Raw genomic sequence first — 27,130 nt, 5'->3', positions numbered from 1 at the left:
GATGGTTTTAATAGTTTTCCACGTAGATTTGTTTTTCCAAGCTACTGTTAAACAGGGAGGTGAGGGCTAAAGGGAAAGGGCTTCCCTGGGATGTTGGCAAGCTTCTCAGTGGCCATATGTGAGGGCTCAATACAGGAACCCTGTCTGTTCTACATTTTAGATAAGGTGTGTCATCAGCTTGAGGGAAAGGGGTCCAACGCTTCTGCATACATTAGAATAATCAGGTCCGTATCTGTCTTTACTTTGTGGATGGTGTTTGAATATGTTATTGGTAAAAGTACACTGCACAAAAATGAAAAATTACATTAAAATAAGGAGGGAGAAAATCTGCATCGGTCCGTGTTCCTTTAAGACATATTACAGCTATATTATGTAAGCGCAAATGCCAGTTAAACACAATTTTGAAAGTCATCATTTGTATTCGTGGGGCTCGCCAGCAATTTTCATCCCAAGTTCAGCTTTCTGATCACATGCAGAACCATTCAGCTGGTGAAAACAATTGAGGTATGTCTACCATGGCTCTAGAGGAAGTTTTCCAAAGACTGAAAACAAAACATTCAGTACACAGACTCAACTTTGATCAAACAACTTTCTAATCTGCCTCCTGTAAGGTCCAATCTACATATATGAATGTGCAACCCTTAAGTGCCCGAAGTATTTATTTTTGCCTTGCTATATTATTTACTTTTGATGCAATTGTCACAGATACAGCATAGAATCAAATCATTTGTCTTCCACTTATTAGTTATACGTATGGTGGAAACAAAACAAGAATAGTATACAGAGAATAAAGCTGAATGAAAGGAGCAACACGGGACAATGCAAAGCAATACAACACCGTGCATTCGTAGAGCATAGTGTGTTGCTTCTGCACAGCAAAATACTCACAATACTGTTTACAAATTCGGAGTCTATTACAAACCTAAACCCCATGATTTGCATTCATACATCCCTTTCTTCCTCCTTACATGCATGCTCACTGAGCCACCCGTTCATGCTTTGACCAGCGTGCAGGACTATGCAGCAGGCTACCTGCTTTAACGCTCCTCGTGTCTGTCAGTCACCACGGGATCCTCAAATCACAGAGCCCGTGAGCTCCTGACTCCTCCCCAGTGTATAATTGAAGTTTCTTTAGTTTCTCCGGTGGAGGCTGAACGCAGTATTGTCCGATCCGTGGAGGGATTAAATACACAACCGCGGGACCATGTTTTGTAGGAGCCTGAACGTGTGCGTGACCCTGTGTTTATGGATTACGGCGTTAATGAGCCCGGGAAGTGTGTCTGCGAGGAAGCAGGACGACTCTTTCTTTACTGCTAGTATTTCCCGAGCAAGATGCGCGTCGAGATGCCTCAGCCTGCACATCACTCGCATCTCTGCTTTTTTCAAGCACTCCCAGGTACGAGCATGCGGTGACTGTCACTCAAACTCCTAGCAGGACGCTAAAAATCAGAAACAAAACAGGCGCTGAATTATTCTATAAACCCACAATGTGCTGGTCGATGCTGCCCACATAAGTCAAACCTGTTTCTCTTGAGCCCATTGTGAGCAGAGTGGAGCAGTCACTAATGGTGCTGGAATACTTCGTTAGTTTGGGTTTCTATCAGCAATGATCACTGACACATAAATGAGAGCTTTCTATACGGATAACACCAGTTGCAGATAAACCTCTGCATGAAGGTTACATTTGCTTTCAAAGTTGGCACATACAGGATTATCACAAGTCGCTTATGTGTCTAGAGTGTGACGCTTTAACATATATACTGCAGTATTTTTTAAGGGTGTAGAATGATGGAGGCTTTTTAGTGTTAATGACTGCAAAATAGTATATAAGTATATAGTATATAATAGTAATAGCTAATTGTAAGCCATCTGTGCTGTTCTCACATGGGAGGACCACTGCATTAGGTGTTCTTAGTGAAGATTTAACATTAGTCTCCCCAGCACATCATATTGTGATGCAGACAATGTTTGAAGCTACTATAAATTAGTTGTGTAGTTTGGATGATTTGGTTTACAGTGTCAGAAGTTGTTTTTCATGCTCCACTGGACACACTGTTCTACAGGACTCCAGAGGAAAAGACTGGTCACTGATCCTTCTCCTCTCTGCTACTTTTCACCAGCAATCTTTCTGGTGACTGCCTTTATACGGGCTTCATTTGCATTTGCAAGGCAGGTCTTTTTTCAACATGAATTAATGAATCTGTTATTCTCCAGAAACAATGTAGTTTGTTTGTTTTTTTGTTACAAATTAAGTTTACTTTGAATAATCCAGATCCAGTGCAGTTGTTCTTGTTACAGTTCCTTCATGGGACACAGAGACCTGGTTTGGGGTGCTACATGTGGTGAAGGATGAATGGAATTAACTGCACTTAACATCCCAGTAGGACAGAAAACTAGCAGTGCTTTGCATCCAAGGGACACAGATTGAAAACAGTGTTTCCTTAAACACAACTTGGCAAATGGGGTCAGAGATTTGTTTTCTTGAAAATTCCGAGCGCATGTTGTTGCCCTTTGGGTTGCTATGGTGTGGAAATAAATTAGTCACCACCTAAGTGAGAAGTCAAATAACTGATGGAAGTCTCACCTCTAATGAACAGCTAATAGTCGATATAATTGACTGCAGAGCGTCAGAGTGTGAGGCAGCATTATTCAGTGAGAGGAAAAAGAGAAAAGGGTATTTTTGTAAAGAGAGGGGTATTTCTGTGGTTAGTGATAAGGAAGGGTGTTTGAGGAAGCTTGTGGGTTTAAGAATAGAAACAATTGTTGATAATCTGCAAGGTCTGGCTTAAGCACTGTGTTCTCAACACTCCTTTCATGTGAAAATGGGGGGTCTGGTCAGCTGCAAAAACATATGTCTCTTTCCCCCCTGCCCTCTACCCCCTGGCCCTGCCAATAAATGCCAGCATCACACCTCAAATGCACGAGGATCCACACTGAGCTATCACTGAGAGGCTGCTCTGCCGAGGACGCTTTCCTGCTAAATGCTGGGGCCCAGTTGTGCTAAACGTGATAACCTCTAATGTACTGTTGCCTCAACACTGGAGCATGCTCTGTCAGCACAACCTACAGGTGGATCTGCTTCCCCTGCCTGATCTTGTTACAGAAACGGGTCGACAGGCAGCTCAGAGCTCTACTCCCGTGATTGAGACGACAGACCTCTTAATGCAACTCGGACATCCTTCAGGGGTCATTTAATACCTAACAGGAAAACCAAGACATACAACACATTCCATTTTAATGGAAATGAAATGCCTGGGCTCGATGTCAATGCAGTAACTTTTGCCTACTGTTTCTTAGTATTTTACAGTGTCTGCTCAATATTTAGTAATCTATGTGGACCACTACTTATTTTGGTTAGGGTACAAGAGAAATCGGTTCCTTATAACACATTTTGCAGCTGGAAGTTGAAACTGTTTTTCATATCAACTTTAATTTAATCATTCTGTGTACTGGAATGACACTTGGAGAATTTACCACTTGCAGATGTTATGAACACCCACGCGTCTTTCCTTTTTATGTGTCTGAATCAGAGGACAAATCAGAGACTTTGTTTCATTTGTTGCAATTATGAATTAGTATGAAATGGAAACAAGCACAGAGTTAGGAAACCTATGGGTACTTCAGTGGTTGTCAGATTTGTGGAAACTCTAAATTTATTGATGTAATAGCATTTCCAAATACAGATTTATTGACATTTTACGCCACTTTTGGGGAAGTTGTCACCCTAGTACAATAGACAGAGGGGAACACCCAGCTGTAAATATTAGCCTCGGACACTTTAAAATATTAAGAGCGAGCTGGGAGCCCTGTGCAATAATGTATTCTGAAAGCATCACCCTTGTAGTGGATTATTTATGTGGGGGAACCATGAAGCCAAAAACAAGGTGTGTCCATGAGACTTTGTTATTACATTCAAAGCAATAAAAACCTAACTTTTTAAATTCAGTCATTCATTTCGAATGGGCTGCACTGTAAAATCTAAGCATCTTGCTTGGGAGATTTGTATTTTAAGCAAGGGGAAGAAAAAACATTGGAAAGTACTTTTTCCGTGTCCCCTTGTTTTTGCCTTTGATATTAAATAACCTGCGGTGGAATCAAACCTCAGCCAGTACTCGTCTCGTGTGTGGAGTTTTTCATTAGTGAAGACAGCGGATGAATAGAGGTCTATGTTGGTTGGCCTCCCCTCACTGTAAATGCTTTTAAACCATGACAGTCCTGTCTGTAAATCTCAGCCCCCAATGCTGCTACACCCCGAACTACCTCATTTGACAAATAGCTTTCATTCCAAAACGGAGACAACTTTACACCACTTTTGTTAGAGATTTCGAAACCCCAATTCTTGTTACAGGGCACCGAACACATTAGCTCACATTCAGAGACCCTGTCAAATAATTCATTTAAAGGTGAATAATTGATGACTAGAATGACCACAGCCCTCACACCCACTCAAGTCAAAGCTTAAATCGTGAAGCCTTTTATTTTAGTGCTGTATGTGCCCTTAACAAGAGGTTATTTTGGTGTTGTCTAAGGACCCCTGAGCTGTCAAAAGCCACACAGAGACACCTCTGTCCTTTGAAGTCCTGGCTCATGTTTACTTGGCCAGAAATGTACAATGTCTCACAGACCAACAGTATTTTCCAGTAAAAACATGCCGTCAAGATAAGAAGCAACGTATAGACATTCAAAAACACTTCACCAGTGGAACCTGAGATCAATTCAAACCAAATCAGATGCCCACAGGAAACAAAAGATTCCCATTTTCAAAGGGGAATGCTATCCTCAAAGATAAAAAGGGGTTTTGTTCAGGTTCCCCACAGTTTTCTAGACAATACAACATGCCCATGGCCACCTGCTCTGATTTCTCAGCAAACATGTATCTCTGATAAAACCCCTGTTTACATCATTCCACCAGTGTCGCTAACAAAGCTGCGAGTTCACTTCACAGACCACTGTCTGGCCTCCTGTCCCGACCCTAGTCACACAGGAGGATATCTGGAAAGCATTCATTCACTGAAGTCCTTGACAGTCCTCAGCACTGCATAATGTTGAGACTGCAGAGGAATGTCATGGTGAGTCAGAGGGATGAAGTCCTGACCTATAATTATTCCCCCGTTGGTCCCTGACATGGTGGGGTCAGGCCTGGACAGCTGGGGCAACATCATGCTGAGCTTCTCTGCTATACCAATGCTGTCACATAGCAAATTTAGTTCCTATGTGAATCTGGCCCTGTCGCTGTTGATAGATGCACGAAAAAAGGTGTCAAATACAGGATTGATGATTTAGGACATGGACAAGAGTTGTGACAATCTGTATAAATTATTTCGAGACAATGACTCCCCCTGTTGGTTTTATTTGATGTCAGCAACAGTTTGACTTGGTTGGACTGTCAATTTTTCATAGTTGGTGAGCTTCACAAGGATTTTAATCTTGCGGTTCAGCATAGAATGATGCACCTTTTAAGGAATAATTCACATTTTAATCAACTTAAGTCAAACAGAGTGAAGTTGCTCTATTTTACTGAATAGCCAGAAACCTTCCAATACACACTGAGCTCTTCAGTCAAGTTAGTGCTCATTTTCGATTTGGTAACAAATTGAAACAAGATATCCTAGTCTCCTTGGCACTCAGCCCCAAATTTTTTCATCCTTATCTGCAGTTTTTTGTGGAAGAACTTCTCTGAAGACGTGACCATATAGTCATAGATTCCTTTGAAGCCATTTGGCCATTATCCTTGACACTAAAAGCACAGCGCTAACTGGTACTGTATGTCAAATTAAACCCTTTAATGATAAGTTCTCTCCTAAGGTCTCATGGGAAATTTCTTCTGGATTACATTGTGGGAAAAGGCTTTGAACTTGACATTGAACTTAAGCAGACTTTTTGCCTGCAGACCCCTAAAGTTTGGCTGTAACCTGCTGGTTCATTGCCTGAATAGAAATGTAGAGACAACATCCAAATCAGAAGGTACGACATAGGTTATCAACTAGGATGGCATCCACTGATGTATCAAGTCATAGCTATTGAGAATATTTGTATTTTAATTTTAATCAGTTATTAAGAAGTGTAAAAAATAGAGCAACAAGAGTCATAGGGACTTCAAACAACTAATTGATACCTGATATTAACGTATTAAATATTAAATAATCATCTGACTGCCGTTTCACTCAACTCCAGTGACATTTTTAGCTTCTTTGAGCTCTTTGTTTTGGGTTTAAAGCCTGCAACTTTACTGCCCATGTTTACTCAGATCACTCACTCTTGTTTCATTTGCAGCTGTTGTTAGCTGAAAAACTGTACTGTACCCCAGCTTCTCCTCAATAAAAACAGCAGACCAAGTTAGCAACTATTTGCTGAACATGTGCAGCCAGATATTTTCCCCAGAAGTTAAATGAAAGTAATGAAAAATTACATTTTGCGTATTGTACCTCTCAAATAGCGTATGCAACGAAGGGCTGTCTTTAGTGACCTTTCAGTAGAGCAAAGGTGAGGAAGTGCCCTGCAATGTGCTGTTTGAGTCCACTCACACATGATGTATGCCTATTAATGTTTTTTTTTCCCCTGGGAAACTAGAAGCATAACAACAATGTATCCTCTATCAGCGTCCTCTATCAGCTGTCAACAATTTTTCTCAAAACTCATTGGTTCTCATTCATTTCCTATTTGGGTTATCCTTTGCCCCTGTCCCTCAGGCAGCTTCAGTCCGCTACTGGTGTCAAAGATATAGAGGTAAATTTTGCATACCTTCAATGCATGAAATGAGCATATACTAAATATGAACAGTCCACATAAACATTTTTAGGCTGCACATAGACATCTGTATACTGAGAGTCCGCACTGACTTTCACGGCCTTGGATGTGAGTAATTTACATTAAAGCCATGGTAGCAGACACGAAGGTACGGAATGCATCACATTTTTGCTAACAAGTCTGCTGCATCCACTTATAGGGAAACGATTTGTGATCTGTTCACATGACGTTTCCCCTAGCAACTTTAATGGTGGAAATAATACACATACATAGCACATTCAGATGTTTTGCCTCTTTTATGTTCAGCTGGTCACCTATTTATAACCTTGTACTTGCCATCTAAACACAGTTTTGTTTACAGAGAATGACAACATAATTACTTGCCCTAATGGAATTCAGGAAATGGCCACTTGCACAGGCAATTTATCCCCATTGGTCCTTCACTTGACAACTCTCCATATTTACATAGAGGATTTATAAATACACAGCACTATTAGGACCAAATGTTTGCCTTGTTGGAGCTCAGAAGGTGGCACTTCCACAGCAATTAGACAAAATTGTCAGTATGTGCAGTCTACACAGGAGTGCTGACTTCAGTTCTCACCTCAGTGACCTGAGGGATGTCTGTGGAGAGATCAAACAGGTCCTCAGAAAAGCTGAGGTCACTATGCTCTGCTGAAACTGACCAAAGCTTTACTTTGTCCCTTGTGACCCCACTTTCCTACTTAGGTTACATGCCCCCAGCATGCAAAGCTGACTCAAACACTTTGAAATGTGAAGATTAGAAGCATTCTGTACTGTAAACTGAAAATGAAAGTTTTCTGTAGGTAGTCATGTTACGTTATGTATATAGATTGTATCAAAATTAATTGGAGATGAGATGGTTAAAGCTACATGTGATGAATTATTTCTTGTAAATCTCTTTTGAGCAATATCTGATGACTGGTGACCTTTTTTGTCTTCTTCTACAGAATAATGGATCATTGGTGTGGTGCCAGAATCACAAACAGTGCTCCAAGGTAGTGTGGTTTTACCTTTTTCTTGAATGAGACACATGCCACATATATGCCTCATTATGAGAGGATAATACAACATAAGGTCCACAAGTCACGACAGGACTAGTTCTGTCATGCCTGCAGGAATCACTTTAAGAGCTGTTAACATTGCCTGTACAGAGAAAAACGCTTTTCTTTTTAGCTTGTCCATACGTAGATTGGTTTTGCTTTCATTGATACTCTTTTGCTCTTGTAAATGGATACAATTAAATATAATTAAAAATGATTTGAAGTTAAAAGCCTGTCAGTTTATGAAAGCAAAGCATTATTTTTTTTTTATCCTTATCATTTGGAATTTCAGTAGGATGCATTATGGTGTGGCTCCTGCGTCAATTGCTTGTGTTCGCTGCCCTGTCCCAAAGAGAGTTGATACAAAGCTGGTGTTGACAACTCTTCTGAAAAGATAGCGCTGACATATTCTATCAGACTGTCTTTGAGCTGATGACAAGAACCCGCGCTGTATAGAATGTACGCTATGGAGCTGAAAGTAGGAAGATATGCTAGTAGAGCCTGGTTCAAGTAGAAATCTGAGTAATGCTCGGTCAAAGGCTTTGGCCACCTCACACACCCTGGCCATGCAACCATTATTCGAAAGCTGGTAGCCCATGAGGACATAGAATGGAATATATACCCATTTACATATATACAATTTTCCTTCTATGAAACTGTGCATTTATATTTTTCCTTCATGCAATACAAATGTGTCACAATTAAATACAAAAAGTATGTTATCATACTGGTTATAACAAATTATCCTTGTGTACATTATATGTATTGCTCTTTTCCAAAGGTCTAATTGGAAATTTGGGAAAATGCAGAGTGATTGATATTCTTTTTAATGCGTTGCTTACTGAGCATGGCTTCGCATTCATTGTGCAGCACATATTAATCACAATCAGTGTCTAGTATCAAGTGCCTTGCAAAATGACTCTTTGTATTTGATTTCTAAATTCCTTTTTTGAATTTCAAATTGTCTCTTTGGCAATTTGGATTTGACTAGGCTACAGCAGAGCTATTGTGCTTTGTGCCTTCTACAACATCTGTAAATTTATAGGTGTGTGTTGTTTTTACTACAGCAAATGTTTGAAACATATTTTTCTATTACATCAATGACTGTGTAGAAAATAGAAGTATATCACTTTTAATTACTAAAAACATAATGTAATGTAGTTAAGAATCGACAAGTGGAGAAAACTGTGGTAAAAAATGTGTCTATATGTTTAAATATCTTTGACCAGAATTTCAAGTTAATATATATTCTCTCAGGAAGGCAAACCTCTTTTGTTTTCACCATAATGTTGTGAAACCTCCTTTCCACTGTAATGGCCAACACCAGCTCTTGGCACGAGACATTCTCCAGTCATTCGGGAGAGTTTTATGTCTGAAAAAGGCTTTTGCTGGCTGCGACTCTGAGCACAGCATACTGCTTTCATGATCAACCAGCTAACATTGCTGAAACTCTGCAAATGTCCAAAAACTCTTTAATGGACTTCTTGTTCTCCCTGCTATAACATGCATGTCAGTTAGCACTTCTTTATCCTACTTGTAGGTTGTAAATAAATGAAACAGGATTTGATGTAAGCCCTTAAAAATAATAGTATGCTTGTGTTACTGCTCTACAACTGTGGCACTGTGTGCTTCAAGGGCTCTCCAAATGTAATTCATTTAATTGTACCCTGGGTTTTGGATGCAGGCTGGCACACGGTGCCGAAGATTTATTTGCAGCCACAAGTCAATATTTGGTAGCAAACATCACCACACTTCATATCCACATCAATGGCTCGAGTGCACACTTGGGGCCTGTGTGTAGTGTGTCTAAACACAGGCGCTATTGTGGCCACACTAACAATTGTACCAAATGGGCCCATCCTGTACAGTGGCTCCTTGTGAATAGCTCTACAGCCACTGATTAGCCTCTTCACTTCATGAACAGCAGACAGTCAAACAGAGAGACAAAAGCACCGGCTCCCAGGGAGTGCATTAGGGCAGAAGGTCTGTCCACCCAGAGCTCCGTTTAAGATTCACTGAGAGCTCCCAGTTTGTGAAGAAAATGTGAGGAAGCTCTGCCTAATAATTTAGACAAAGATGCTGTGACCCCATCCATCTGTCTGCATTTTAGGAAATCAAAGCCTCCTGTTTCCATGTGTGATGAGAAAGTCATCCGTGTCATCTGTTATGCAGTGTCCAGAGTCCGCCCTGCTCTCTGCGTCCCCATTGTCATGATAATTAACCTGCTTGCCCTCTCTCCAGAGCACAGCGAGGTGGCATTTGGAGAGCCAGAGAGTCATTATCATACCTTAACACAGGACCAGTAGACAAACTCCATTCAGCAGGGAAATGCCAGGAAAACAGACAGCAGGCATTTCTATGAGCTATTGTCAATTTGGTCTCTCTACTTGAAAAGTTTGCATATGTGCCCTGAAAGTTAAAAAAAACTTGATATTATTCTTTTTTTCAGCTGGTGCATAAAAAAAGAAAAAAGATTTTGGAGAGTGTGCAGAGGCAGCCAAGAAGCTTTCCAGAGTCAGAGCAGGGCTGATATTAGCAGGGTTTCCTTGCCTCACGGGTGTGATCAAGGCTCCAAATCAAATGCTAGGATTGACTTAAGGCAGCTAAATGACAGTCTGCAACAAAACGGTGCACTTCATTTCTCAAATGTCTCTGAGGGTAGGAAGAGAAGAAAGGACATGTGCATTATGCTTGGTTAAGTTGGTCTGTGGTGAGTCACTGGAACGTGTTCATCACTTAAAATTCCTGAGGAAGAAAGTGTAATGTTTTTATTGCAAATATACTAAATATCCCAGACATTTTTAAAATTCTGTCTAGGTTTTCTTCCACTGAGATGGAGCGCTCAGTGAGTGGTGATCACTTACGTAGCTGAAAAGACTTAAAGCCTAAGTCTGTAACATATTGTAGCAATGAGATGTTGACCTAACCTTACCTAAATTTTACTGAACCAGCAATGTCACTACAATTTTTTTAAAGTTTGAAGCTATAGAAAGTACAACCCCAATTCCAAAAAAGTCGGGAAGATGTGTAAAAATCTCATCAACCCATGTTTTTTTAACATTTCATGGGAAAGTGGGAAGACGGTGATGTTTACCATTGTGTAGCTTCCCCTCTTTGTATAACAATTGCCTTTAAATGTCTGGCAAGTGAGGAGATCAGTTGTTTTAGTTATAGGAGAGGAATGTTGTCCCATTCTTGTTTGTGCCTTTGTTGCTGAATTTTTGTTTTATAATACACCAAATGCTTTCTATTAGTGAAAGGTCTGGACTGCAGGTAGGCCAGATCAGCAGCCAGACTCTTCTCCACAAAGCCATGATGTTGTGATGGATGCAGCAAGTGGTTTAGCATTGTCTTGCTGAAATATGCAAGGCCTTCCCTGGAAGACACGTTGTCTAGATGGGAACATATGTTGTTCCTAAACATTCAAGTACTTTTCAGCATTGATGGTGCCTTTCCAGATGTGTAAGCTGCTCACACTATAGGCACTAATGCACCATAAGAGATGCAGGATTTCTAACTGCTGATAACAAGCTGGATGGTCCCTCTCCTCTTTAGCCCACAGAACAGGGCATCCATGGTTGCTAAGAAGAATTTTAAATTTTTATTCATCTGACCATAGAAAAGTTTTCCATTTTGCCTCAGACCATTTTAAATTAGCTTTGACACAGAGAACACGGTGCCATTTCTCCATCGTGTTCACACATGGCTTCTTCTTTGCATGATACATCTTTACTTTACATTTGTAGATTACACGGTGAACTGTCTTCACAGACAGGAATTTCTGGAAGTGTTCCTGAGCCCATGCACTAATGTCCAGTGGAGAATCATGTCTGTTTTAATGCAGTGCTGCCTGAGGGCCTTAAGATCACACATATCCAGTTTTGACCTTTGGCCTTGTCCCTTGCAAACAGAGATTCCTCCTGACTCTCTGAATCTTTTTATGATATTATTTACCGTAGATGGTTGGATCTTCATAGTCTGTGAAATTTTAGGCTGAGGAAAAGTTTTTTGAAATTCGTCCACAATTTTTAGATGCAGTATGTCATAGATTGGTGAACCCCTGCCCATCTTTAAATTTGAGACTCTGCCTCTCTGAAATGCTCCTTGTATACCCACTCATGTTACTGATCTGTTTCCAGTTAACTTAATTAGTTGTCAAATGCTCCTCCATTTGTTTTTTGATTTGCAGCATTTACTTTTCTATCCTTTGGCTAACCCTCTTCCCACTTCTTTAAATGTGTTGCTCCCATCAAATTTGAAATCAGCTAATATTTTCCATGAAATAGTAAAATATCTCAGTTTAAACATCTGATATGTTGTTTATCTTCTTTTGTGAACGAAATATAGGTTGAGGAGATTTGAAAATTGTTGTATTCTGTTTTTATTTACATTTTCACATCTTTGCAACTTTTAGGGAATCGGGGTTGTAACACTATTTAGTCCCCAGTCCTTGGCAATGAGTCGCACACGTTTTTCATAGATCTCTCACATATGCCAGGTGGCTCTTTTGACTGCTCTTTCCTACCAATCACACCCTGAGCAGCACATACCAGCAGAAGAATAAGAAGTGTTTACTCTTTTGGATTACACCTTTTCATGTGGAAGCTTTAGAGAGGTTTGCTTGAATAACAATCACTGGAATGCTACTATGTCTCACTCAAAAGTGTCTTACAAAGCCCCCCCCATGCCCTAGCAACCCCCAAAGATTCTCATGCCAGATTTAAGTGGTCAAATTTCCCTATTAGTTGTTCTTTTTTTAAAGAGTCGGTTAAAGCTATAAAATTAACTTAAAGGAAAAAAGTCATACTTTGTCTTACATACCAAAGCAGCACCTTTTCAACATGACTTTCACTTGAAGCTTTCAGAATGTGTCAGTGCAGTTTGCACGACTTTTGTGGAGGCATCTTGTCCTTGGCGATTGGTAGTACATTTTGAGCCGCACTAAAAAGTTGTGATAAAGTAGGTGCTGGTGGGTAGTTTATGGCCGGGCACGGCTGGGATTGTTAGGTGCTTCAGACTTCAAAGCACCTTTTGGTCATATTGAGGCCAGACATTCATCTCACCTCCGTGTGTTAGCCACATTACCAGCACCAACATCACAAAGCAAGCTGGACTAGAAATCAGTCTGTCAAGTGTTAAGTGTTTGGACAGCCTGTCAGTGTAGCTGCTAAGCAGAGTTTAAAATCTGAGAAACAAGTTCAGCCAGTTTCACTTTATTGATTTTCTTATTTCATATATATGTGGAAGAATTCTGGCATCTCTGAAACCTTTCTTCTTGTATTTTATCTAGTTTGAGGCGATGTGAGAGCTGAGTGTGTGTGGGTGGCGGAGGAGTGTGAAGCAGGGCTGGTCAGTCCCAGCAGGAAGGACCTGATCTGGACATGGTTGTTAAGTTTCATTGGTTAAAGGGGGTGGTCGCTTCATTGGCTGCTATCTGTGGAGCTCATTATTCACATGGTGGGTGGCAGAGAATGAAACCCCCCACAGCAAAAAAAAAAAAAAAAAGGAAAAACAAAAAACAAAGACGTGGCCACAGGAGAGGAGCCAAAGAGACGATGGAGCTGCAGTTTAGTGAAACTGTGAAATCTCCTCTCTACAATATCGTCTCTTCAATATCTTAGTAATGAGCTATTGAGGAAAACTTCCATGAAGAAAAGACTTTCTCACACCAACCTATCTATTTGTTGCACAGGGGCCTTTCAAATAGTAGCCATGATAACCAACCTTCACAGATTTCATAGCCTGATTTCACATGTTCTCCTTGTTGGAGGGGATTTTGTTTTCTTGAAGGATTATTGTAATCAAACCTCCTGTGAAATCCTCTTTTAGCAATAATGACCAGTCACAATCTGCTGTCAGCCACATGTTTACTCTCATTCTGAGCATGGGTTGACTGCATATCATAGATTACAGCGTACGGATCATTCTGTCCTCTCTTTCTCCCCTCACATGCCCAGAGGTGCTGAAGCAAGTAAAAAATTCTGCAGCTTTATGTGTCATCTGTGTTAATATATCATTACCAAACTAGTCACGCTAACAGTCACACCGACTAAGTGAAGATTAGAATATAAGAATCTTAAAGCTGATGTACTTAGTAGATGAGGGTTTATCAATTTATTCCAGCTCCACTCAAAGCTGCTGCATCCTGCAGATAAATCCTGTAGATTGTGTGTAATGATTTAAGGACGCTTGAAGACCAGAATGCGTGTCAGAGACAGTGATCAACAGTTCTCTTAACCTTTGACTTGGGTCAGTCAAGTGATTTATACTTTAAAACTCTAGACTGTACATGTATCAACCATCTTTTTTGACTTTCTCTTTATTCCCTGCAGCAGTGCAAATCCAAATACCTAGGGAAGGAACTTGCCCAGGTTTGCCTTTTCTTCATAAAGTCTTTGTCCTCGGCTTTCAAACCCGTATAAAAGAGAAATCAGTCATAACCTCAAGCTAATAGAACACGTCATAAAGAACACTGGTATTACTGCACATTATTTCTCAATCAGGATGGATTATGAGTCAAAGATATTGAAGAGGGCAAGTAAGATTAGTAAAGTGTTTCTGACACTTAAATAAACAAGTGGAGATAGTGGTGGAATGTGATTGTGGCATGGGATTAGGAAGGCTTTCCTCCCCTCAACGACATGCCAAGTTTTACATGTTGTTGGCCTACATTGAGACAGAATCTCTGGGCTCATTTCATCTTCAGATTAGGGGGGATTGGGGCAGCTTCAGCAGCCACTGTAGGAACCAGCTAACAGGGCTGACATCTTCTGTCTCGTTTGCTCCCCGCGCAGTATGCAGTGACTGAGGTTGCCATGACAGAGGTGCATTTTTCAATTTTCCACATGGAAAATATGAGTTCATTGTTGTTACTATAAATCTACTCTATAGACAGTAGACAAAAAATAGTTGTAATTCCCTTTTTCTATGCGTCATCATAAGATTTTTCACTGTGATGGTTTTGGAGGGAATAAAGTAAATTACATCTTGCGCAGATTTGATATGGTTTTCAGAGAATGATGGAAAGGCTTTAGCTTTCCTATGCCACGTCTCAGTAAAAGGCCCACTGGCCTCTTTATCACTAATCTGACCCCACATGATGGATACATCCTGTTGAGTCTAATTGTCATGAAACGAAAACTGAGCCCCAAAGTAGGTGATAACTGAGACTCTAGTTACAGTCGCTGTAATTTTGACTCTTGTCACTGCAGATCATAACCACAGAGGACCTGTAAGAGATGGAGCCCTCCCTATGTGTGTTTGGACAGTGTGTGGTTGAAACTTCAGAGTCATTAAGTATTAAGTGAATTGCTATTGCATTCCACAGCAGACAAAGCACTATTCGCGCTAAGCTGTGTGGGCTTTTTGCTCATAAATAAGGCAGACACCTCTGATTGTGGGGTAAATGTATAATTCATGCACTGCCCCTCCTGTTCCTCCTCTTTTTTCTTCTCACTTTCTGCCAAGCTATTCCTTTTCAGCTCTTTGTTGTCTGCACTCTCAACTGGATTTAAATTAATAATTAAAGTGATGCTCAAAGACTGTCTGTGACACCACCTGCTAGGTTACTCACCGTCTCTGTGCCTGTTTTGAGAAACTACGTTAAAAGTCTTGAACTGTATATGTTTCAGTTCACCCTACTGGAGCTGGAAAACTACTGTCTTTTAGTTGGTTATGAATATGAAGCTGGCAATGTTCGGAGAAAACATCCTTCTCACGGCTGTAAAACACTTGGAGATTAAGAAAATATGTCATCCCTTATATAAGGGAAATTTGAAGATTTGTGTGTCAATCAGAATTAATAAGCATAGCCAGTGCATAATGTTTTTAGCCCTGCATGCCACTCAGTTTGTAAATGATTTCTAGCAGACATGGTCAAAACATTTTTTTATACATGTATATCCTGCAGAATATTCTACTACTGCACCTAATGGCAAGGTCTCATATGGTTTGGTTACTGGCACATCTAGGAAGACAGTGGGGAGAGGGGATGGTCACCGATGTGCTACTCACATCAGAATACCTACAGTATATTGGCATCAAGTACCTCCAAGATGTTAGAACTGGTGCTGCAGTTGATGTCTTTTCTATCTCTGAATACAGCAATCCTCTACTGACACTCTGGGCTATGTGGGTTTATTGTGTTGCAGTGTCTTATGCAATTGTATAGTCCCACAACAACAACAAGAACAACAACAGTAACTGCTGTATAACTGTATTTGTTCCCCCCAATAAATATCAAACCAAAATGTTTTTTTTCATTAATATTTTAACATGCACTGACATTTATTAAATTAATACTGGCAAAACATTGACTGAATCCAGCAGCTTTAGTATAAAATTATATTTGTACCCAAGTTAATTGTGCTGACAAGAGATGCATTTACATAAGAAAACATGGTTATGAAAAGCCTTATTTCATCAGAGTCTCTCTTTTGAGTATAGAACAACCTTCATTGTCATTGAGCACACATACATATTGCACATACATGTTACAATGAAATTCTTTCTCTGCATTTAACCTAATCCCTCTGGGGGGGAGCAGTGGGCAGCCATGGGGGGGCGCCCGGGGAGTTAGTGCTGAGTGTCTCGCTCAGGGACACACCTGGATTGGTAGGCTGGGATTGGATCCCGTTGACTTCTGAATCCCATCCTGCAGTACCCAATGGGTAGAGTGCGGCTGACTCACATTTAAAATAATTTGTTTAACTACCTGATCCAACCCACTCTCTGCCAACCACACACCTGTGCTGATTTATGACAGAAGTTAAATACATTATATCTCCTGGACTAAACTCACACTAAGATCTGGTTAGGTGGGGAACACAGTGCAGCTACACTTTTCTAAGAGCTCAGCATGGGATATCTTCTTCCTGTTTTACTTGCTAAACTTTTTACAATCCTTGGAAAGTTAATGGCCTGTCAGAAACATATTGGAAAGCCTTGCTAGCATATTATTTTAAAATCATGCAGATCCCAGCTCCAGCACTTGATGAAATATGTTTCAGAATGGTTACCTGCAATGAAATTCCCAGTGGGCATCAGCTGAAGCTATTGAGACTTTAGGCATGATAGATATTTAGTCTACAAATGTTAAACTGGGACATAGACTGGGATTGAAATCAAGCTGGCTCCCAAATCTGTAAGGCAACTTGTAGAGCTGAAGTAGAGCATGTGCCATGAATGGGAATGAGCAAGTCTTTCCTTCTGATTACTGTGGGTGAGAAAAGGAATAAGTTAGGACGTAAGCGTGGATTCATGTCCAGTGTTTTAAAATGTTTAGTATTTTTATTAAATTAATCTTAGTAGTTTAAAATTTATTATTTAAGAAATGAAAAGAAATAAGAATATATGTATTTTATGGCCACTAGTGGACTGTACCTCTTGAGCTGGACCTAAAAAAACAATTGACAGAAAATTAATAGTCAGCTCTTTTAAAAATAAAATTTTTTTTTCAGTCACTGTTTCAGTAAAAATGCTCAACAATAAAAGTAAAATTAGTGAATCACTGTTTAAAACAATGGCTCCAGCAGCTTGGATGTGCTCAAATCGACAGATTTGTCATGAATTACAAATGGGATTGAGCTGTTTTCAACTAAGTAATTTGATATGGCCCCTTGAGCTCTTGGAAGTAATAACGTATATTGGTTTGGCTACATTTTACCTTGATTTGAAGGTTACATAGTTTCAGTGCTATTCATAGCTAACTGTCACAAAAACACAGGAAAAGTGCTTTCTGCACAGATAATTGGGAGTGGGAGCAACTTAAAAGGTTATGGCACTATCCCAGTCAAAGATATGAGGGGCATGAACTGCTCACTTGATGTCCTACAACTTACATCTGCAAAGATTGCAACTTAATTAAAATCAATGACAGTCTGTGATTACCTTGTTTTAATAAATAACAGTTTTTTGCTTGAGCTCATTCTCTTATAACAGACACAATTTGTGTTTTGATGACCTGACCTGTATTGTGTGGACTAGAAAAACACAGAAGAAAAGATCACAAAAAAAGTTGGAGGCTATGGAAACATGACCTCATATCATTGCTGGCAAGTATAATTGCCTTGGCCACTTGTGCAGAAGATGTATCACATGATAAAAAGTTCAGCATTGCAACATGAGTCGTTTTTTTTCTAGTTTATCCACTTTGGAAAGTGTTTTGCAAAGGATCAATTTTCTGTGTATGACCATGCTGGCTTAGTGCAGATGGAAAGGCAAAACAGGAAGAAAAGCTGTTGTAAAACGTACTGGGATCGGAGCAGACATGGTCTGAGAGTGAGGAAGAATGAAAGAGACACAAAAGCAGAAAGGAGATAAGACCTGAGAAAAGACTGGGGAAGTCGAGAGCAGATAATAAAAAATGAAATTGTGAGAAGCGAGTGAATATGTGTAGTGAGTGTCTGTCTCAATAGACAGCTGAGTCTGGCGACTTGCTCCTGGATGGGTCGATAGATGAGAGCTGCTGGAATAATTGAGTCCGGTCATCACAAGTGTGAAAAGTGCCAGAGCAGCAGAAAATAGACATAACTCAATGAGATTGGAGGTGAGATTTACAATGTGTTTGATCAACAACAGAGCTTCCTCTTATCGAAGTCTGACAGAAGAGCAGAAAGCCGTGGCTCCATCCCAAGGGCCCCGAAGGGCACCTTGTAAATATCTGCTGGCACCATTGTAGGCCGATACTGACGGGCACTGCTGGGATAGAAATGTTCAGCTCCTAGATGTCATCTATGGGCTTTAAAGATAAGGAGAGAAAACCTACTCTGAGTCCACATGTTAGCAGACTGTAAATGTGAGAAAAGCACAGGTATTCACATGCTTCGACACATCATTTGTGTCTGCTAAGTGTACAAAATAACAGGATTAGTCATGGCTGCCTCAAACATCTGTATAAATATGGTCAGTCAATAGGGGAAAATGTCATCTGTATCAGTATGAATTATGGCCCCTTTTTCATTTTGTATACACTGTGTATTGTTAGGCCTGCGGCACTCTTGACTGGTAGCAGCTCATGCTTCATTAAATAAAACTAAACACTCGCATGACATTTTATATATGCCCTTTTCATAGCCTATGTTATTCCAGGCACTCACTTGGGGCAGTAAGCATTTTTACGATGGGTGGGGATAACCATGCGCCTATGACAGAGAAAGGCAGTTCTGTGCACTTCAACTAATCCCCCCCATGTCTCTGACTTCCCTTCTTTCCCCCATCTTCTCCCCCTCTATCTCTCCCCGCCTCATCCCAGCTATGACAAAGTAAAGATGGGCTGTGGCATTGGCTGCCATTCAGCCTGACTCTCTCATCGGCCCCACAGAATGCCTTTCAGGGTCCCCGAGAGTAACAACTGCTGCGTTTTATTACAGCGTGAAATGAGGAGTGAAAGACCGCTATGGATGTTCCTACTTAACCATGCAGAATGTGTCACTGTTGGGTAGGAGTATAAGAGGACAACAGGGAAATCAGTTGCTTTTGTTAAGACTAACAGCTCCAGTCCATAGAAGTAGCCCTATACCCTTGTTTAGATCTCAGAGCAAAATAAATTGTGTCTTTGTAGGTGAAATTTGTCAGAAATATGTTAACATCACATAGGATAATTGCATGCATTCCTTATGCTTTTCGAACAGATGGTAACTGTGTTGCTGGCAGGAGAGATTTGCTTGAGGGAGACCCAGACTTTGGCACTCAAACCCAACAGATACACTTTGTCCAGCTCAATTATGTTACTCCTGTTACATAGTATGGTTTCCCAGATTAGGTCTCAGTCAAACACTAGCATCACTATTTGCAGTGAAACATGAATGTTTGACGGCTCCAAGCCACTACATTGCAAAGAGTCTATTTCATACTAAGTGAAATAATATAAAATCCAGTTTGACTTGAGTTGAATCATCATTTCATTCCACTACTATCAGTAATGGTTGATATGGTTTATGCAGCCTTTAATGAAGTTCAAATCAACAGTTGTAGAATAATCATTTAATAATAACATTCTTCCATGATGATGACACACATCAAAAGTCTAAAGCAGTAATGGCCCACTAATTTTGTGATTCCAAAATTATGGCCAAACATGTGATTTCTTCACAGTATCCATTGCAACTAAACAATATTTGGAGTCTGCACTCATGAGTCTGAGCTAAATGCAGATGTCAGCAACTTGAAATTTTAACATGCGATATATAGAAAGTCAGAGCATCACCAAAGTCACTGGGATTCATCTTCTGTGGACTATAAATATCTGTTGCATATTCAAATTGTAGTCCATCCTGTAGTTGGCAAAACATTTTATTCAAAACCAAAAAAGGTCACACTCATTGTCGCACCCGAGGAAGAGCTAGATGGAAGTCATTCAAAGACGGTATCTGGGGACCATAAATGTCTGTACAATATATAATACCAATCCAGTTATTGAAATATTGTACCCTGCTGGAGCCACAGATTATACTATTATAATAGCTACAGCCACACCACTAATAAGAAAACTGGTGTGTTGGTTTTGTCTGGGGTAAGGATGTTATGCTAGATAGACCACACTTGCTGTAATTTCTGCCTGATTAGTATAATTGTCAGTTACCAACGGCCAGTGTGACAAATAAAAAAATTGCCAACATGTAAAAGTTGTAGCATTCGATTCCTCATGATCAGCGTGTGCATGTGACGGTGCGGAGGTGGCCACCCCTCCACAAAAATTGTGCAAGAGCTTATAGCAAATATGTCGAGGCAGTTTTCCAAATATGTTTTGGTGGCATCAGTACTATGGTTTAGATTGAGCACCGAACTATGTAAATAGGAATCAAGCACATGATTGATGAGAGCACCTTTGTAATTATATCCAGCCATTCTATTTGCTTTGGCAGGACATCTGTCATCAGTCCTCCTCTTCTCTACTTAAATGCCAGGTTGTGGGTGTGGCTGGGGAGAAATGCTGACAGATTGTTAGTTTTCAGCACACCTGCAGGGAGCTATCACTGTCTTGACACAAATGCTTATCTTGTGCCATTTATAATTATCTAATTTAGATAAAACACCTGTCTAGATAAAAAAAAATTTTTAAATACAACTTTCTTGTACAGTTGAGCAGTTTTGATGGGAACTTTTCCTGCTTAAGAGTTAATACAAAAAAAAAAAAAAACTGGCACTGTGAAGGTGAGACAACACTAAACACACAGCCAGTCTTCAGATCTGTGTTGCAATATCTGTGGTACACAATGTGCTGTGTTAATTCATGCTGCTTGGCACGCAATCCTGAGCATCTCGAGGTAACGATGTTTCTATTTTCACTTGTGTAGCTGGGATTGTGTTGAACCAGAAAGAGATTCATCCTTAAGAAAAGCCAATGGAATGCATTCAGACTGTGCACACAAGATCTGTCAATGAGTAAAATGAGCTTGATCCCCAGGCTTATGTGTGTATGTTCAGTGATTTGTAGAAGGGATTTGGGGGCTTTGACATGTGCGTCTACTGGCAGAATGTCCTTTAGACACTGGTGCAGCACACAGCTATTGCCCCAACACCTCATTGTTGCTGCATGGTGGTTGTGTGAGGCTCGGATGCTGAGGCTGTTGCCATGGTCTTTGGCACTGCAGGCTTTACTCTCAGAGGACACAATTGAGAATAGAATTAATGATTAAAGTTTATGATGTTATTAGTAGATGATGACAAAACTGCATAGGATCCCTGGACGATGAGACATAACTTGGACAGTGCGCAGAGCTCATGTGTCATCTTAAACCTCCGAGATGTTACAGTGATTTCACCTGATTAGCTCTGTAGAAACCACATCAGTTTCTGTTGGAGCTCTCCTCTGTCATAACTGTGTTGTCCTGCCAGTTTTCCCCATGACGCTTTGTGTTTAATATTAGCCCAGTACATTACAGTGTATTGCTATAAAGTAGTTAAGAAAATACCCATCCTCCTTCACCCTCTCTGTACTACCAAGTGGGCTTTTTAACACTAAACACACTGTCCTCGCTGGGATCTTGGTTGCCTGAGACGAAGCTGGGCAAAGCAGAGAGCTACTGCTGAGTGTAATTAAGCGCTGGTAGGCGTGTGCACGGTCCTGATTGCAGCATGTTCTTCCAGCAGCAAGGTTTGTGCTTCATCATGTGCCCGTCCACCACACTCCATAAAAAGCAAATAAACTTTTCACTGGCAATAGCATAATAATGACAGAGCTGGCTAATGAGTGAATTAAAGAGTCATAAATACAGCTCATATCCCCGACTGAGACTTAAAATCTCTTACATCGACTTTGTATTAATTAACAGTCTCTACAGTAGGTGCCCACATTTACACAGTCATCTGTACTGTACCTTACATACCACTACAGTTTGTTCATTTTTCTTGATTATTCTTTTTTCTAGAGAGACTGAGACTGTTATTTCATCCAAAGGTGGACCTCCACTGATACACATCTACTGTTATCTAATCATATCTCCCCCTCCTTCTTGCCAACATATTGGACTGTCCCAGATGATAAATGCTGGTGAATGTGTTGAAAATTTATTGCTATGACTTGTCTTAGTGCTGAAGCTGGTGCAGCAGTCGAAATTAAATAGAACTGAATGAGTGACTCTGGCAGGTCTCTGGTTGGTGTGGTTTGGGCTACTCCCAGAACAGCACAGAAGCAGCCTGGCAGCGGTTTGTCTGTTCTACTGAGCTTGCTCTTCTCTTCGCTCACACCAGCTCTCAGTGGCCAGCAGCAGGATCACATAAGACCCCAGCTTAGTTCAGTTCCATCTGCACACATTCCCTTCCCTGTGACAGTATCTGCCTGATTCCATTAGACATGCATGGACATTTGTGTTATATTACACTCCCTTTTATTGAATTTGATTCGTTCAGGGTGAGTTGTATTTAAAGCAAAAGGAATTTAACTAGATTGGTAAAATGTTATCATCCCATTATGTTTGGCAAAATGACTTTGAGCTGCACTCACGCTGATGCTTTTATCCCTTGCCTATGCCATACATTTGGAAAATTTGCTCCATGTGTTAAAGAGAACCCCAAGAACATTAAATCTGGTCTGTCTTTTAATAAGCACTTTCTCTTTGGCTTGGTAAAGGGAAGGGAGTGAAGTGCAAGGGTGTATCAGGCCCAGACATGAGCCGGACAAGTGGCAGGATTAGAGTGAGGTGTAGACAGCACAGGGGGCCAGTGGCCAGTTAAGGCATGAAGAAGGGATCTGTCAGGGCCCAAAAGCAAAACCCAAGCGTCACAAGATGTCAAGACACAGTGTAAGGGTGTGCCTGTGTGCTCATAACGGACAGCAACTTTCCTTCGTGTTTGCTTTTGTAGAAGATTGTTTTTATTCTTTGAAAGCATGCCGGGCATCTGACACAAAATAAGGTGTGACTAATTGTTGTGAGGATTCGGGGAAGTGGCTGAGTGAGGTGCCTGTCAGGCAGCCAGCGCTCAAGCACCCTCTCCACAATGGCGGCTCTTTGATGTGGCTGGCTCTTTGAATAACTGACACCCTTCTACCTTTTCACAGTGCTTGGAACCGTGCAAGGAATCCTGGGACCTGAAGGAAAACCAGTGCCAGGATTTATGTGAGGTATGTCACTACCAAAAAAAATGCCATGGTTGCCTCAGATTCTTCAGCCTTAGTGTGAAAATTCGACAAGAGGGAAGCGTGACACGAGTGAGGCTAATCAAAGCAGTTTTAATGTACTCACAGCTCTACTTCCTCATAACCTAAAATGTAAATGGGACAGTCCCTGTTAGCAGCGAGGCAGGTTGGTCTTAAAAATGAATCTAACAGTTATTTTCCCCCCTCCTTCTTCTCGCCACCCTCTCGACATCTCTTAGCCCCTCTTTCCCAAGAAGCACTACGAGTGTCTCACGAGCTGTGAGTTTTTGAAATCAGTAGAGGGAATGAAGCAGGGTGACTGTCCTGCCCCTGAGAAGGCCAGCGGCTTCGCAGCAGCCTGCGTGGAGAGCTGTGAGGTGGATGCAGAGTGTTCAGCTGTCAAAAAGTGCTGCTCCAACGGCTGTGGCCACACCTGCCAGGTGCCAAAGAACCTCTACAAAGGTAATGCTAAAGGCTAATTAATGTTCATTAGAGTCTATTATATAACACCTTTCTTCTACCACAAAGTGAAAAGTTAATGTGTGGTGTGTGGTGTTCTTATTTTTATTTGTTGAGTGCTTTGTATGAAATACTGTATGTTACTTCTCTGAACCGAACTGAAGCAAATGCTTGAAACATTGCGCAGCACGAGTTGGAGAGTGCACATTTACACAAACACATTTGTTAATTTTTTTTAGATAGTATTTGAAATTAGTTTTGATGGCTTGAGGAGTGATTAGCTGCACAGAATGAGTTTGTAATGACTGAGCCACTACAAAACATGCTCTGACACTAAATGACGAGACAGAAAAGAGTTCCTTTGTTGGATTTGGCGAATGAGCACAAAAAAACAAAGAAAACCTAAAACGGTGTGTGTAACTGCTTAGTAAAATTTGTCTTTAGGTTGTCTACACTGCATAAAATGAGCATCCGCTTTACATGTCTGCCCTCACAGTGTGGACAGTTGGGACATAATAAACATTTTGGGTTGCATTTGCATGTGCATACAAAGTCACCCAGATGCTCATGGACTTGGACGTTGGCCCTAGGATCAGACAATGAGAGGGAGATGGAAGACTTTAGATATAAAGGCTTTTAACTTCCTCATTGAAATCCAGTGAAATCTTTAACAAATTTATTTCATTATATAAACTTTTCTTCTTTTTGTTTTCTAGAGCAAGCCAGGCTTACATACTCTAATGCAAGTGTTTAAATGTTAAACTGATAAAGTTACTCACCTGTCTCTGCTCCGAACATCGTATCTCTTTATTTAATTATTGCTCACCACTGTTTCCAAGAGAGATTAACATGGTTCATCAGCTAAATCCCCAATACTCCCTCCCTCTATATTTTTCTTATTCAGTAAATGATGTTTAATATCTAGTTAAGGGCCAATGCATACGTCATGTTTTTAATGTGATTAAATGTTTCCAAATAGCATTGAACCAATTTTTACCTCTCTCTCAATAATTTTAAATCTCAGTGACGCATATTGCACAATTTTTGACAACTTGCTTAGAATCATAAATCTTTATTTAATCTCTTTGCATTGTATTTCACCTACACATCCCTTATGTTCTCTCTGTTTGAAATTGGATTATGTCTTCGGTCTTGAATTTGCTGTGTAAGCTTGATAAGCTTACTCAGAAAACACAGATGAACTGAACAATCTTTGCTGCAATAAAACTGTTCAATAGCACAGCCCAAGGCTTCCAGATGTTCTGATGATGCCAAAGCAATATGTGCAAGAACCAAGAGTCCCTAAATGTATACATATTTACACACACATACCCACCCCAACACACACACACACACACACACAAAAGTGTATATCAAGCTTTGGGTTGGTGCAGCAATAGCTGTACTGGCTTTGAGTCACACTGCAGTGAGTCTCAGCATGTTTTACTGTGTCTTCTGTATTTAGTAGTGAGTGGCAAGAGCATGTGATCCTTGAGTTTGATCTTGTGCACACAAGAAACCTCACATTTATATTTGATTTGGAAAGATCCCGAGGGACTTCATGGTGGATGTCATGCTCAAAAGGTGAACAGCACGTTAATCGGGGAAAGATGAAAGCAGGCATAACCTTGAAAATTTCAATACAGTGAGTGTACAATGAAAACCATTCAGCACACTGTGAGACCTTCAAATCAAGCAGCCTACCCGCTGATTTAGTCCAAACACTGAGCTCATGACAGGTTGCTGTCAGCACTACATTTACACTGAATTACACTGAGTGTTTTGGTGAAAGTCTAGATGGAATTCCTGTCCTGGTTCTCAGTGTTAAAGGTCTAATTAGTTGCTCATGGTTTGAAGAGCGTAATTGTTTCTATGTGTGCACAAGTGTATGTGTGTGTGTGTACCTTTTACTATGATGAGCCATGATGCTGGAAAGCATTAGCAAACACAAGCGAGGAGAAATGGAGCGTTTCCCCCACTGTGATCACTCTCAGATGTGTGTGTGTTTGTGCATGTTTTTTGTTCAGGTTAGAATCCTGAACCCATGTGTATATCCCTGATTGAGGAAAAACTGCAACGTTTAGGATCTATGAGACACTGGACCCCCGCTGGTCTTTTATGTGTAACAAAGCTTCTTTTTTCACACTAATGGAGCCACACTGTTACCCATCATCCACTGCTCTGTATTATCCTCTCAAAGATGTATTTGTTGAGGTGTTCCTCAGATAAAATTCTGTTTCTGTTCGAATCTTACTGATTTGTCTCATAATTTTCTGAATTCTTGAACAAAATGTGATGCAACTCAGCTGTTTTGATCAAAAGAATAGCACAATACAATCTAATGTGAGAGAAACTGGAAAAGCAGCTGGGGTAGTTTAAACAGATAATATAAAAAGAGAAAAATGTACATGTCAGAATGAAATTCAATTATGCAAGAGTCATATTCACACTGTCACAACAATTCAGTCAGTCAATTAGTCCATCAGCCATCCTCAATTTACTGTAAATCCTCATGCTACAAGCACTATTTGTAGTGTTTTCCTCAACCCCTGTAATTAGAGCGGTGATTATGACAGTATGTGCGTGAGTATTGAGAATTATATTCCTGGAGTGTAATTGTTGGCATGATTAAGACATGAATGGATGTCGTACTCTTGATCATGCTTCAGCACCAGTTACATCATGATTGGGAGTAAGTGTGTGGTCATTGAAAATTTAAATGTTGGATGATTCTTGGACCAAACCTGACCCACAAGTTATCTTTGGAAAGAGCAAGCTGAGAAAAAGTGACTTTGTTTCCTCTTTCACATACAGTATTTCAGAAGAAGAGAAGAGAAAGTGTGTGTGTGTGTGTTATTTATGTATTTGTTTATTTATTTGTGGGTGTGATTTGTGCTTTGCAGGAGTACTTGGGTGATTTTGTGGGGAGATGAGCTAAGACAGAGGGAGCTGAGGAATGCTGTGGTTATCTTGGTGTTTGTTATTGCACAAGAAATGTGACACATTCACGTACACACACAGGCGCACACACACTCTGCTGTGGAGCTGTGAAACCACAGCACAACGACCCCCAGCTGTCAGTATGCCGAACGTTGTTATCAGCGGGACAAAACAAAGTACTGCCTCCATATGCATGCGCTTAAGGACACGCCTCCATCTTCCAGTATTTTATATACATCAATTTATTACTTTTACCTGACCTGTATGAAGATGGAAGAGACATAAGTAGCAGTCATCAAGCAGTCAAAATGCAGAACACAGTCTTGATTATGTTGTTTACTGA

General features: G+C 40.5%; 1 protein-coding gene across 2 annotated transcripts in view; it reads left to right on the top strand.

The window, feature by feature from the left end:
- The first annotated feature begins 1,130 nt into the window (after positions 1–1,130).
- The window catches only part of LOC137133370 (anosmin-1), a 41,036-nt gene continuing 15,036 nt past the window's right edge, over positions 1,131–27,130 (top strand). The window contains exons 1-4 of one of the 2 annotated variants that reach the window (XM_067516911.1): positions 1,131–1,396; positions 7,719–7,766; positions 23,311–23,373; positions 23,628–23,850. In XM_067516911.1, the coding sequence (XP_067373012.1) occupies positions 1,205–1,396; positions 7,719–7,766; positions 23,311–23,373; positions 23,628–23,850 (526 nt within the window). In that variant the 5' untranslated portion in view covers positions 1,131–1,204. The remainder of the gene's footprint in view (positions 1,397–7,718; positions 7,767–23,310; positions 23,374–23,627; positions 23,851–27,130) is intronic. The other variant, XM_067516912.1, reaches the window with a different exon arrangement.

The sequence above is a fragment of the Channa argus genome, chromosome 9, assembly GCF_033026475.1.
Source record: "Channa argus isolate prfri chromosome 9, Channa argus male v1.0, whole genome shotgun sequence".
In the NCBI taxonomy this organism is placed as follows: Eukaryota; Metazoa; Chordata; class Actinopteri; order Anabantiformes; family Channidae; genus Channa; species Channa argus.
This window is presented reverse-complemented; position numbering and strand designations above follow the sequence as displayed.